At 43.3% G+C, this 14,128-nt stretch overlaps 1 protein-coding gene across 1 annotated transcript in view; it reads left to right on the top strand.

The window, feature by feature from the left end:
- Positions 1–555: 555 nt before the first annotated feature.
- Positions 556–14,128, top strand: part of TGFBRAP1 (transforming growth factor beta receptor associated protein 1) — a 197,866-nt gene continuing 184,293 nt past the window's right edge. Inside the window, exon 1 of the mRNA XM_085622607.1 lies at positions 556–1,595. Coding sequence (XP_085478733.1) covers positions 869–1,595 — 727 coding nt within the window. The 5' untranslated portion in view covers positions 556–868. The remainder of the gene's footprint in view (positions 1,596–14,128) is intronic.

Raw genomic sequence — 14,128 nt, 5'->3', positions numbered from 1 at the left:
TAAAATCGTGCATTTGCGTTTCAAATGTCCGATCCTGCAGCAGCACACTTCCAAAGCCCATACATGACAGTAACCCGATTCAAGGCCCCATTCTTTTTTTTAAATCTCCCACTTTGCTCTTCTGAAATGTTGGCATGTATGCATTTTATCTGAGACATTTCAACTCTCAGAATTAACCATCCCGTCACTTAACTTCTCCTCCCGATCCCTTCAAGAATCGAAAGTAGCATGTTGCAGCAACATGGCCCACCAGGGCCGTCACATATAATCAGCGCCAGATCCATCAATAATCATCTTAGAACTAGGTCATGTACGAACCATACATACTGCCACCTGCATAGCAGCATCCACAGACTATCACACTCGCAGGGAACCTCGGACTTTTATTTACACACAGCAGAGGCACGAGCCAAATCCACAGCCAATCGACATTTAGGAATCTGTGAAACGCACCACGATTGGCAGAGTTGACGACAATGCTCCATTCCTAGGTCTTCTTACATATTACAAGTCCCGCCTACTTGCAAAGTACCCACAGAATATGTTCAGTCGTGAGACTGGCTCCCTGTCACGCGACCCGGAAGTGCTGGAATCACGGGCAAATGTGTTCCGTAATAGATCAATAACGGGCGTGGGGCGGATTTTATGGACGGTTGGTGTTAAGTGGAGGAGCAGTGGTCGCTCTAGTTAAGATGGCTTTGGATTCTTCCTTGTTATTTTATGTTTCAGTGGCATGACGTTTTAATGAAGACTGTAAGCTTTCAGTTTTTGAGGCGTATGTTTGTGTGCCTGCGGGACAGGCACGCCCGTGCCTCCCTGATTACATTTTCTCCTTTTTTCACTTCTGTTCATCTGAGAAGAGGCCACGATGAGTGTCAAGGCGTTTCAGCTAGCTTGCCTCGTAGAACGGGAGCTCTTGGCGGCACCAGTGGTCTCGGGTGATAAGTCCCGGCAGCAGCAGCAGCAGCTTCGCATCGAAAGCCTTGAGTGCTGCGGACATGACTTGTATCTGGGTTCAAGTGACGGCTGCATCCGTCGCTTCCTGCTGGAGGAGAAGAGCCATCCAGCCACGGGGCTGCCAACTTTTACTGGCTCCCGGCAATTGCAGCGAACACTACTGGGCCCAAGAAAGCCAGTTACAGAACTCCGTGCCGCTTCAGCTTTGCACCGGCTTCTAGTTTTGTGTGATAATGTCATCAGTCTTGCTGACATGAGTAGTCTGGAGCTAGTGGCTGCTGCCGGGGCCCGAATAAAGGGTGCCACTGCATTCACCCTCAATGAGAACCCTGCTAGCGGCGGAGATCCTTTCTGTGTGGAGCTGTGCCTCATCTCTGCCAAGCGCCGTGCCATTCAGATATTCCTGGTTTATGAGGATCACGTTCAGATGGTCAAGGAAGTGATTACTCCCGAGCAGCCCTGCGCCCTTGCGGTGGATGGACACTTCTTGTGCTTGGCCCTCGCCACTCAATACATCATCATGAATTACAACACTGGCTCATCACAGGATCTCTTCCCTTACAACAGCGAGGAGAAGCGGCCTATTGTGAAGCGTATAAGTAGACAGGAGTTCCTGCTGGCCGGTCCTGGTGGATTAGGTGAGGCTACCTATGCATGTTGAATTACAGTTCGTTAATTGCTGTAAGCATTAGGCGAAACCATACACTTAGTTTAATCTAATATGGTAATAGCCTTGTACTGTTAGAGTGCAGTGGGAAAGACTGTTTACATTTGTACATGATGGCTGACAACCCATTTAAAATGAAATTAAAAACATAGACCCCCATAAACAACTTATCCATCTATTGCCTCATGGTAGAATAATGTATAAGAAATGTGAATCGTGATTATTTTAAATAACTTAATTTCAAAGTTTGTGATGTCAAAATGCGACTTAATACGCTCAACTAGTGATTAATATTTAGCAAAACCATAGTGTCTAATTTCTGTCATTTAACTTGTCGCTGCTATTACAGAAGACACTATACATATCAGTCCATCACCACGCCAAATGAACCAGTCTGGTCGGGGCTCCTAGACCACGTCCCATCGAAAAGCCATAACAGACCATCCTTGTTTTTTGTTGAAACCTTGTTAGAACTCACTAGTGAGGTGTACTTTGAGTCTCTCAGCAATTCGAGGAAGGATCTCTCATATGCACTGCACTTGCCCTCTCTACTTAGGGGGGCACAAGAAGACTTAGAAATTGTAGCTCAAGATTACATTTTTCATGCATTGTATTTTAAACTTGCTCTAATCGTGTTTTGTTTTTGGGCGAGGGTGATGTATTTGTCTTTACAATGATGTAAATAGCACCTTGTAGTTTTATTTTAAAGTATATGTTAATTGAGGTCAGAAATCAAGTCTTCAGACGGGTTCCCCTCAATGCCGTGGTGTGATTTCGTATGGTTGGAAATTTAATTGAAGCAAAAATAAATATGTATTCATTGCTTCATAATGTTTGTTCAATCCCCGTTAAGATGATGCGGAATTGGTTTACACGTGAGATGCTTAGAGGGCTTTCAATAAAAAATAAAGTAATTTTGCCCATAAGCTGCACTCGGTGGTTTAATTATTGGCGTAGTATTGCTATGTTAAGTGCCGGAGGGGAGTTGATTATAAACCTGCTGTCAAGTTCCGAATTACTGAGTCATCTGAAATGGTTAAGCATATTAACAGGAGTAGGTCTTCCTTATAAATTAGGCATTTAATACAGTACAGTTAGCCTCGTGTCCTGAACCCCAAAGCATGCGATGTACAGTTCTCAAACTGAGCTAGTCAGACCTCAGAATTTTTTTACCAGACCCGCAGGTCTAGTGAGTTTAATCATCTACTCAACCTAACTCTAATACGCATGACCCATAAGCACATCTTAAATCATGTGAACCTATGCAGATATTTTTGAAGACTCGTCTTTTTCTTCATTATCGCATACAAGAGCACCTTCCCATGTGTTATTTCAGCATGTCTGCTGTACAAAAAAAAACTTGTTTGATTAGACAAAACGTTTGCTCCATGTATTGTGTTGTAATCAATGATGCACCGGACTTGTAGCGTAGATTAGTTAGGGTTCTTTATAAAGTAGTTACAAGGGGAAACCCCACCAGGAGCAACCTTCCTGCTGCACAGGCCATACCCAACTGGCACTCACAGACATCCATCATTCCATGCACACCAACATTCCACACCACACTCATACTGGCTGAGCAGCAGGTACAACACATCTCCCTTTTTTACGGGGAACAAATGCATTGTGAAACAAATTAAATGAAACAATTAAAAGAATGACGATATGGTTAATAAAACGTAGACATATCGCCAAGAAATTGGATGCAATACATTAATACATAAGAAACTATGCATACATAGGTACACAAAACACCGCACTCATAACCACATTGAATAATAAAAGAAACGTTTCACCACATCTTGCACTGAACCATAATAGAGAAATCAACATCAGAGACATCACAACATCTCGCACTGTACCACATCTCATATAGCACTGAACTGTGAAAGAGACGTCACACCACATCTCGCTCAGAACAATAACAAAAATGTCACCACATCTCACAGTGAACTAAACAAGAGACATCACATCACATTCCCAATTAAACCACCATCCCACATCACAAACAAAAACAACCACCATCACACATCACAAACCAAACCGCACATGCCACGGATCATGCCAGTTGGCCAGACTGGCACGAAGAGCAACACACGGAACAAACCTAAAAGCGGCGCGTCAGGGAACAACAAAACGTTGAGGCGCACCACACATCAGCAAACCAACACACCCTCATGATACTGCTACACGCACTCAACAACAAAATTGTAATAGCGCATCAGACATTCGCTAACACACCATCAAAACAATGCTAAACTCACTTACCCATGAAAGGGGAACTCAAACACAAATACAATGAGACAATGGATGACTTATTCACGCACCTTCATTCCAACGACAAATATCTTGTAATGAGTGACTAAACAGCCATCTCCTACACAACATCAAAGCAATGTGGCTTAACACTTCACAGCCACCTCCTACATGACATCAAACCAATGAGTGGCCTAACACTTCATCGCCATGTCATACACAACAACCCTCCGACCTGGTTCCAGTTGTGGGACCTTGTCCCCCCCCCCATTCTGGGTGCCATGAGCCAGTTCTGCTTCTGGGACCTTTGTCCCTGTTGTGGAACAAGATCTGGGACCTTTGTCCCCTCCCAATTCTGGTTGTGGGACTGGGCTCTCTGTCGTGGTTCAAGTTCTGGGACATTTGTCCCCAACATGGGCTCTCAGACCCGCTTCCAGTACTGGGACCTTTATCCCGTTTGAGCTTTTCTGTCCAAGTTCTGGGCTCACTCTGGACTCTCTGACCAGCTTCTGGGATCGCGGTCTCTGTTCCGGTCTCACTCTGGACTCTAGCTTCTAGGATCGCTGTCCCGGTTCTGGGCTCTCTGCCCCTATTCTCTCTCTTGTTTTTAGTCAGGCTCTCTCTCACCATTCTGGTTTATAGGGCACACTGCTGATATTCACACAGCGATTTACCAGGTAATCTTCAGCTTTTAATAAACACTATTGCCCATACCAGTAATGTGGTTGGCAGACGTCGGCAGGAAGGTTAAGCGACGTTCCGGGTCAAGAACATCTCCGGTCACGTTGAAGAGTCAAAAAAAATGATTGGCAAAAAAAAAACGAAGTGTAAGGCAGGACACTAAAGAATAGTTCAAGCTTCCTGTGCTTCAGCCAACCACAAGATGGCGGCACGTTCATGAAACTAAGCCAGGTGGCTGCCGGCATGTCTATGCAGTACAGCATGAAAACTGCATGACAATGTGTGAAAAGAATACTGGGCTTGCGCGGATTCAAAGGTCGGTGAGCATGAGCAGAATCCGTTGGGGGGAGTGCCAAACTGTCATTAAAAAAAATGTAATTTTACAAACGATCAACTAAGTAATCCAAAAAACAGCCACTGCCTTATGCCTTAAATACCACAGAGCAGGAAACTTAGCACTTTACAATCCTTGCCGCCGATCACCACATTTCACAGTCACCTAACACCGTGACCGGATCCTAGCCCTCACTCGACAGTTTCGAAGTAGAAATACTCTTGTGATTAAGAGCTTACACTGGGGTCCGATCTTTGCCCCCGATCTCCATATTCACAGGTGTAAATCATCTCTACTATTCAAAGGTGTAACTCATCTCTGCCATTTAAAGGTGTAAATCGTCTCTACCAAACGCCATCAGTTAACACCAGGGCCCGAACTTTGCCCCCGATTAACATATTTCAACAATTAACACTGGGGCTCGTACTATGCCCTTGATAAACACTGCTGCATCTGGCACGCTTGGGTTATAGGGCGACCGATGTCTTGGTCACTGGTTGGGTACAGGGGTGCCAGATAGCGTTAAATACATGCTTTTAATTTTGGTGAAAAGTCCTTTACTTTGTGATTTCCTTGGGCTTCAATTTTCATTTTCTGTTTCTGTCAAGTCTTCTGCAAGGTAATTTTCAGTTTCCAATAGGTGGCACACGTGGATTCTTCTTCAGGAACATCGGCAAATGTTGTAATCAATGATGGTCCGGACTTCTACTGTAGATTAGTTAGGGTTCTTTATTAAGTAGTTACAAGGAGAAGCCCCACCAGGAGCAACCTCCCTGCTGTTCAGCCCATACCCAACTGACACACAGACATCCAACATTCCAGCCACACCACACTCATACTGGCTGAGCAGCAGGTACAACGTATTGTAAAGTATTTTGCCCACACATGACTCCTGATTTGCCTTTTAGTTCCCTAATAGCATTGTCTTCAGGGCAGGGCCGGGAATGTTCCTCAGTTCATATTTAGAAACTCTCAGTTTTAATAAATATATTACTAAAGCATGATGTGGTAGTTCACTGTCATCTACAGATATATTTTCCTTTGAAATGGCCGCAAATGTTCCCACTGGCATGCAGTTTTCCTGATTAAAACTATACAGCGTACAAACGATAATCTGTGGAATCGGGTTTCAGCTAGTATCTATAATTTGCACATCACCAATTAAAGTATTCTGATTTGTTTTTATCCTATTAAAATCTGTGTTTCCATCTTACTTCAGAAAAAGTAATTTCCTAACTACAGATATATAATTAAAATATTTGTATAGTAACTACAAGCCATTTAAATGGATGCAATGCAAGATAATTGTAAGAAATTAACTGGTCATCTTCAGCTGCCTATTGCAGTAATAAGTATTTTAAAGAGATGACAGTGTTGCCCAGAGTGTGTACATCTCTCCAATGTTATTGATTGGGGAAGAGAATTTGTCTGCAGCACGAAACATAGACTTTTAATAGTAAAATGTAGTTCAAACAGAGTGGATGGAATGATTCCTTCTTTTTCCAGATTTATTGTTACACTATTAACACATTCATATCCACATTATAGACATTGTTCTAAAAGCTGTAGTTATTTCAAGAGATCACTATGACTTCAAAACCGCAAATATTTTGCGTCTCTTTTACATGGCCTGTATTTTGAATCATTCGTAAGACACATTCATAATAAGTGTAAAAAGGACTGTACTGTTGTACAGAGCTGTTTCTAATTGAATGTATTTTGCTCTTCCTTGATGCATTATATAGCCAATGCAGCTACATAATTTGCTCCTAAACTGATTCATAATTCCGGTGGCCCTAGGTATAGCTATTAATATTTGTCTTAATGGTGCTTATTATACCGAACTTTTGAAAGATAAGTGTCTACATTTTAACCTGAGTTGCAGATAAATGGATATCTGCAACTGGTTTATTTATCCCAGCAACTAAACCACAGCAACAGGGAGAATTTTCTAGACTGCAAAGATTGCCTTTCATCCAAAATTTCCAATTCAGCTATTTTTGCTTGAAATGTTTTTCTTCCCTACTTTCTCTTTATTTCTGCTATTACCCACTTCCCTGTCTATAGGTCCCAATGAAGGCACACCAATCCACTACAGTGACTGTGAACACTTCACCAACCTCCTCACAGGGCATTATTGTGTAACGAGTCTTGGTACTGAGGTGGGGGCGGTATTTAGTCTTTTTTTTAATTTAATTTTAACCTTTATCATTTCGATCACATCAAACATAGATTCCCAATGCAAAAAATTAGCAGGTACATTTTCCTCAATCTCAGAAGAACAGACACAGATTCTCGATACACATTTATATAAATGAGCCTGTTCCCGCCTCTGGGGTGGAAGTTTGCAGCATGTTCCATGGGGTCCCACTACCCTATTTCCTGCAACGTGCGTGTCTGGTTAGTGCCGGTACTGACACGCGATCACGGCCACGATCATACAATACATGGCTTCGCCACCCTGTGCGCTCTGGCTAATTCCCTGTCCTGCTTGATTATTTGGCGTGTCCTGAGAAATTTGTGACTGAAGGTAGTCCCTAAGAGACTGCCATATATCTTTGGGTCGTGATGTGAGTGGTTGCAGTTCTGCGTATAGTTCGCTAGTGGTGTCGCAGTATGTCATGCTTTTAAGCCAGCTATTGGCTCCGGGTTTCTGTCTGCTGCCCCAGCCAAGGACTATTTCTCGTTTTGCCAGTAGCATGGCAATTGCTATGAATTGTTGTGCGCTCTTGGGCAACGGCGCTACATAGCCCATCAATGCAATTAAAGGGTTAGATAGTATCTGTGTCCCCACCATCTGTTGTGTTAGGTCATATATTTCCTGCCAGTAAGTCTTTAGTATGGCGCAGGACCAGGTCATGTGGAGGAAGGACACAACCTGTAAATAACGATTCTCCAATTATCATACAGAGAGAATCTTGATTTAATTAAAGACAACGGAGGCTGACATTATGTAACAACTTTTATTGCTGCCCAGACATGCAGCCCTTTAAAGTGTAACAAATGCATCACAAGTAAAAACATTCCAAACAGCATAACAAAGCGCCATGGTAACCAACTATCTTCCTCTTGGAGCTGCAAAAGATAAAGTAACTTCAACTTCTTCCATATTAAACTGTATTATGAAACCTTTACAAGGAAGCAGAGTCTGAAAGAGAAAAGGGGACGTAAGTAATATTTGTTTCCGGTTATGACAAAAAGATAAAAGACAAAATGAAATTAATAGCAAGGAAAAACATTTTATAATAAAAAAAAATTCTTAAACCATCCACCAGGGAGTGGTGGGATGGATAATGTCAGCCTCCGTTGTCTTTAAAGGACTCAAGATTCTCTCTGTATGATAATTGGAGAATCGTCATTTCATTACAAGACAGGAGGCTACATTATGCAAGTTTAAAGCTTTTCAATGCTAGATTGCTTACATGCTCTACACGTTTAAGGTAAAACTTAACAAAAGTGGAAGCATTTGACCAATCTGCTGCTTTAAGAATATCTGAAAGAGATCCTCAACCCCAGAATACTTTACTAGCCATAGCGCCACGGGAAGAGTGTGTGCTGAACTTGGATAGATCTATACCTGCTTCAAACATCACTGTTCTGACCAACCTCGAAATTGTAGCAGAAGAAACTGCCTTATAGGGTTTGACAAATGAAATTAGTAGCTGATTTTCATTGCTAGGTCTAAAAATAATCATTTTCTGTTCATACACCTTCATACAACTTACCACACATAGTTTGGGACAATCTAAAAAATAAGGTTAGAAGATGTTCTCAGACATGGTCTTGGTCCTTTTCTATATTTCGAACAAAACTCCATCCGGGGAATACATCCTGTTACATATCTCTAATGCCTTAACATCAGACACTCTTCTAAAAGATATTTGCAAAGTAATGTAGCTAGCTTAATGGATAATTGGTTCCTTGTAAGCAAACAGTTATCTGGCCAGGACAAAAAAAGGTCGAAAATAAGGTTTACGTTCCATAAAGAATTCTAGTTTGGCTTAGGGCGACGTTCACCAGTCTACGTATTAAGGGATCGGTGCCAATGGAAAAGTCATTTAACAAGAAGTGCCCTGCAGAAATTGCTGCTCTGTAACAATTTACTGTTCTATAACATAGCCCTGAATTAAAGAGGTTTGCTAAATAGTTTGCTACTTCTACAACAGGTGCGTCCAAGGGATCCATATCCCGCTCCAGGCACCAACTACACCATTTTGTGTATCTTCTCCTTGTTCCCGGAGCCCATGACTCATCCAGAAGGCTTTTAGCCTCTCCTAAAAGGCTGAGTATCTTTTTGAACCCCTGAAATCCTCCAGGCAAGAAGGCTCATGTTTCCCTCTAAGAGAAGAGGATGTATTTCTCCATCTAGGCTCTGAAGGAGGTCTAAACTCCCTGGAATAAGACGTGGTATCTCTATTGCTAATTCCATCACACCTGGAAACCATATTTGGGAGTTTCAAAATGGAGTAATTAGAACAATGCAGCAATGCTCCGCTCGAACTTTAAAAGATTTCATTCTTCCTTTTTGCTCTTCAACCCTTTGCTTAACAACTTCATAATCAATGGCATTGAATTTCTTATCATCCCAATTTTTTCTCAACCACCAAGGTACCAAACTAGTACTTGGTTTACGTCCCCTCAACAATTCGAATGGACTAGCCAGCGTTACCGAATTTGGAGACGTCCTGTAAGATAATCACATGGATTGCAATGCATTGCTCCAATTCAAACCCCCTTTTAAAGACAACTGTATCGCTTCCTTAACAACACGATTAAACCGTTCCACCTGACCATTTGCTTCTGGATGGAAAACGGCTATTCTCCTATGTTTTACGTTACATTTCTCCAAAAATGCCTCCATCTCCTTACTAATAAATTGAGGCCCATTGTCCGTGACTATTTCTTGCGGAATGCCTTCCCTACAAAATGTCTCATCTAAAAATTCAATATTACTCTGTGTGGTGACTTCTTTAACCATCTTAACTTCTGGCCACTTTGAAAAATAATCAATAAGTACAATACCAAAACATTTATCCTTAGGCAAAACTTGAAAAGGACCAATAATATCAAGACCCAATTTCCTCCATGGACCACCGGGATAAGAAACGGGATGAGATTCCACCCGTAGAGCGAAAGGAGGGAAGGCATAGCAACTTTGTGTGTTCCAAGGTTGGAGAAGGGTGTCCACTGCGACTGCTAGGGGATCTGGTCTCCAGCTGAAATATTGATCCCTCTGGAAGGTTATTCTGCTGGCAAACAGATCTATCTCGAAGGGGCCCCATAGGTTTTAAATTCTCTGGAAGACTAGAGGATTCAACTTCCAATCGCTCGAGTCTCTCCGGAATCTTGAATTCCAATCCGCCCTTGTGTTTAGATGGCCCGGAATGAATTCTGCTCTCAGAATTATTTTCTGACTCCAGCAGAAATACCAGATCTTCTTGGCTAGATCTGCCAGAATCATTGACCTTGCTCCTCCATAACAGTTGATGTAGGAGATGGTCGTAAAATGGTCCAGTTTAATCAGAACTACACTGTTTTTCAGAGTTGACTTGGAACTCATTAGGATGTTCAAGCTCGCCATCATCTCTAAACAATTTATATGTAAGGTTCCTCCTTCTTGGAACCATTTCCCCCACTGTTTATATCTTTCCTAATCTGGCACCCCAGCCTAAATCGCTCGCGTCGGATTCCAAGGTGTGATCCAGAGTATTTCTGAATATTGCTTTCGCATTCAAACTGTCTAGGTTGTTCCGCCACCACAGGAGGTCCTCTCGCCTCCAGAGACAGGGGGATGCTGTCTGAGTACCAAAGGCCTTTCCTCAGGCCTGAGGACTTTAGTTTCTGTAAAGCCCTGTAGTGAAGGGGTCCTGGTGAAATCGCTTGAATGGATGAGGATAAGAGTCCTACTACTCTTGCTAGTTCCCTGAGGCTCACTGTGTCTTTGGATAAAACATAGGAAACTTCCTTCTTTATCTTTGATAACTTCTTCAAGGGGAGTTGCAACAGGGCTAAAGATGTGTTTACCTGAAAACTTAGGAGCTCCAGATTCTGAGAAGGAGTTGTAACAGATTTCTCTATGTTGATGATGAAACCTAAACTCTCTAGAAGGTCCACAGTCCATTTCATGTGAATTAGTAGTTCCTTGTGGCTTTGATACATCAGTAAGATGTCGTCCAGGTAGATAATCAGTCTGACTCCTCTTCGCCTTAGGGAGGCCACCACAGGTCTCAAGATCTTGGTGAAACACCAAGGTGCCGAGGAGAGACCGAAGGGCAGGCAACAAAATTGGTCAGTTACGCCCCTCCATACAAACCTTGGCTATCTCTGAGATTCCCGATCCATAGGGATAGTGAAATATGAGATTAGTTTTATGAGCCAATCTTTCTCTTGGAGGATGTCCCTCAGAAGACGGATACCTTCCATCTAGAAGCGTCTGTATACAAGAAAGGAGTTCAGAAGCTTTAGATTTATTACAGGATGCCAACCCTTTTTCTTTTTTCATCATGAGAAAAATTGTACTCACAAAGTGTTTGAGACAATGTAAATTGCCTCTTTGGATAACATTTGATGCACCTCTTCGTCCACCAGATCGGATTGTTACTGGTCCAGAGAAAGTTCTCTGGGAAGTGAGATCTGGAAAGGAATATTAATGAAGTCTATTTTGAAGCCCTTTACAGTTTCCAGTACCCAGGCATCGTTCGTTATTGAAGACCAATTTTGGCTGAAAGTAGAGAGTCTTCCCCCTACCCTTGGGAGGGAGGAAACAGAAGAAAGTGTCCTTATCTTGTTGTCCTTGGCCTTGGAATCTTCCCCGGTTGCCTCCACCTCGAGTGCGACTGTTGCGGCCCCTCTGAGGGAAGAAGGAATTGTTCCCCTGGAAGTATCTTCCATACCCGCTTTGGGTCTGTTGATAGAAGGAGGACCTATTGTGTCCGCGGCTGGCAGCCGGTCCTGCCCTGTCAGCCCTTCCAAAAACTCGCCCTCCGAACATACGTCTCATATTGCTTTGGGCCTTATTGAATGCAGAGAAGATGGAGACGTATTTGCCAAGTGTCTTAATAAAGGACTCGCCGAAGAGAAGCCCATGCGGGTCTCCCTCAATGTCTTTATTGGCCATGAAGGTCGCTCATTGTCTTTGTGTCGCTCGGGCACCTGGTTCATTTGTAGCTCACAGGCTACCAATGGATAAAATCTGGTCACTTGTAGTGCGTAGGCTACCATGAGGTTCTAGGTGCTTTGATGTTTTTTAAAACCTTATTGCCTTTTTTAGGGAGTGGGTCCTCTTCTCCAGAAGAAGCTGCTATGTCTTCTTCAGGAACATCCCTTTTTAGGTCTCGCCTGACCCAGCGCATGCGCTGGTCTGGCGAGACATTTTGAGAGGGCTCCAAAAAGTGCTACCAGGCCAGCCTAGAGCTACAGTGCATGTGTGCGGGCGCGCGCGTCGCGCTTTACCGCGATTTACTTTCACTTTTGCGGCCGCTTTGGTGTTTGATCGCGATCACTTTCACGACCGCACGGCCGCTTTGATGTTCTCCGTGAGGCTTCAATAGATTGCAGCAGTTAAAACAAGCATTGGCATAGCCAATAGGTCTCGCTTTTGGGACCTTATAAGTGTTTCGTTATGCAACTGTTGCATGGCTAAACACTTACAAGGTCCCAAAGGCGAGACCTATTGGCTATGCCAATGCTTTTTCTGTTTATAAGAGCTGCCTCTACTGCCTTCCTTCAAGGAGGACTTTAACTGTCTATCAAAGAGACTAATAAGTGAGTTCTCGGTGAGGGGGGTTTCATTAATAGGCTCACTCTGGTTCTGAGACATTTCTCTCCCTTTGTTATTTTTTTTTTGGTACTGTTTAAAATGTCCCTTGTTAGCGTTATGAATTTTGTATATTCTAAAATATCCCCGCTAATTTTGTTCATAGCTGAACAGAAACAGCGCTATGAATTTATCCCCATAAAGAAATTAACAGCTGAAAGCCTAACAGCGGAGACAGGCATAGTCCGTTGGCTCCGCGCTGTGCGTTGCTATGGAGACGCACAGAGCGAGCCGGAGTAGGTCCTTTCAGAGGGTTTAATTCTTTAATTTGTGCCTGGCGGGTCCCAAAAAGAGGAGTCAGATGCCAGAGACGTTTATTTTTGCTCGGCGTGTCTCCTCTGGGAAGCCGGCACCGGAAATGTGAGGAATGCGATGTGAGGAAAGGATGAGGTAACTCGTATCTTATCAATTAAGATATTTTGAGTAATTCTATAATTTAAGTATTTTCGGGAGCGTTTGGGGGTGAGCCATTCGGAGGTGGACTCCGTTGATATTATTCTGTTAAGCCCCTCGGAGGTTGGCTATGATTTTATTATTCAAATCGAGGCAGTATTGTTATTGGGTGGTCGTTTCTCAATGCGGTAGCCCGGTTGGAGTAAGAAGAGGTAAATAAACCCAACCATATATGGCGCAGGACCAGGTCATGTGGAGAAAGGACACAGCCTGTAAATTACATTTGGGGCATCGTGTAAAAGTGGTGCTTTTTATCCGAGTCATTTGTTGGGGTGTAATATAAGCCCTTCTGAGCATTTTAAATTGTAGAAGTTTGTGTCTGTGGTTACATGATACTAATTTGACTTGTTTGCAACACCCTTTCCAAATGGCGTCTGTGAGTGGCTGTTCTATGTTGGCTGCCCATGTGTCCCTGACTTTGGCGTCCCGCTGTTTCATCAATGCGAGGTTGGCTTTGTATAGTCTGGAAGCTCGCTGCTATTATCTGTTATTACAAAGATGAGGGGGCTAAATTCTACTGGTGGTAATGGGTACATGAGAATCATGCTTCTGACTGCGCTCTGTATCCTGGCCAATACGAATTGATCCATAAATGTAGCTGTCGTGAAGCGCAGGTCCTCAAAGCGAATAAAAGCATATCCTCCCGGGAACAAATCCCCAATCGTTGTTGGCCCTAGTCGGGTAAGAGTACGCTGGGTTCCAATTTCTATTGTGGGAGAAATCCAGGGATTCATGGAAAGCAGTAGTGCCGGAGAGTACAGCACTGACCCTCTTGTTCTCATGCACAATTTCTTCCATGCCCAGCATGTCATAGATAATAGTTTAATGTCATGGGGGTCTCGTGGGATCCCCACAGGCAATATTGCATTCAGCAGCGTGGGGTCAGCCAAGTCTCTCTCCGGCTTGGCATAGGGAATTCCGTGCGTCAGGGTGGTACCAGTGATAGGTGTATCCACACTGCGCT

Source organism: Triturus cristatus, chromosome 8 (genome assembly GCF_964204655.1).
Source record: "Triturus cristatus chromosome 8, aTriCri1.1, whole genome shotgun sequence".
Taxonomy (NCBI): domain Eukaryota; kingdom Metazoa; phylum Chordata; class Amphibia; order Caudata; family Salamandridae; genus Triturus; species Triturus cristatus.
The sequence above is the reverse complement of the archived record's forward strand: the minus strand, read 5'-3'. Positions and strand labels throughout refer to the sequence as shown.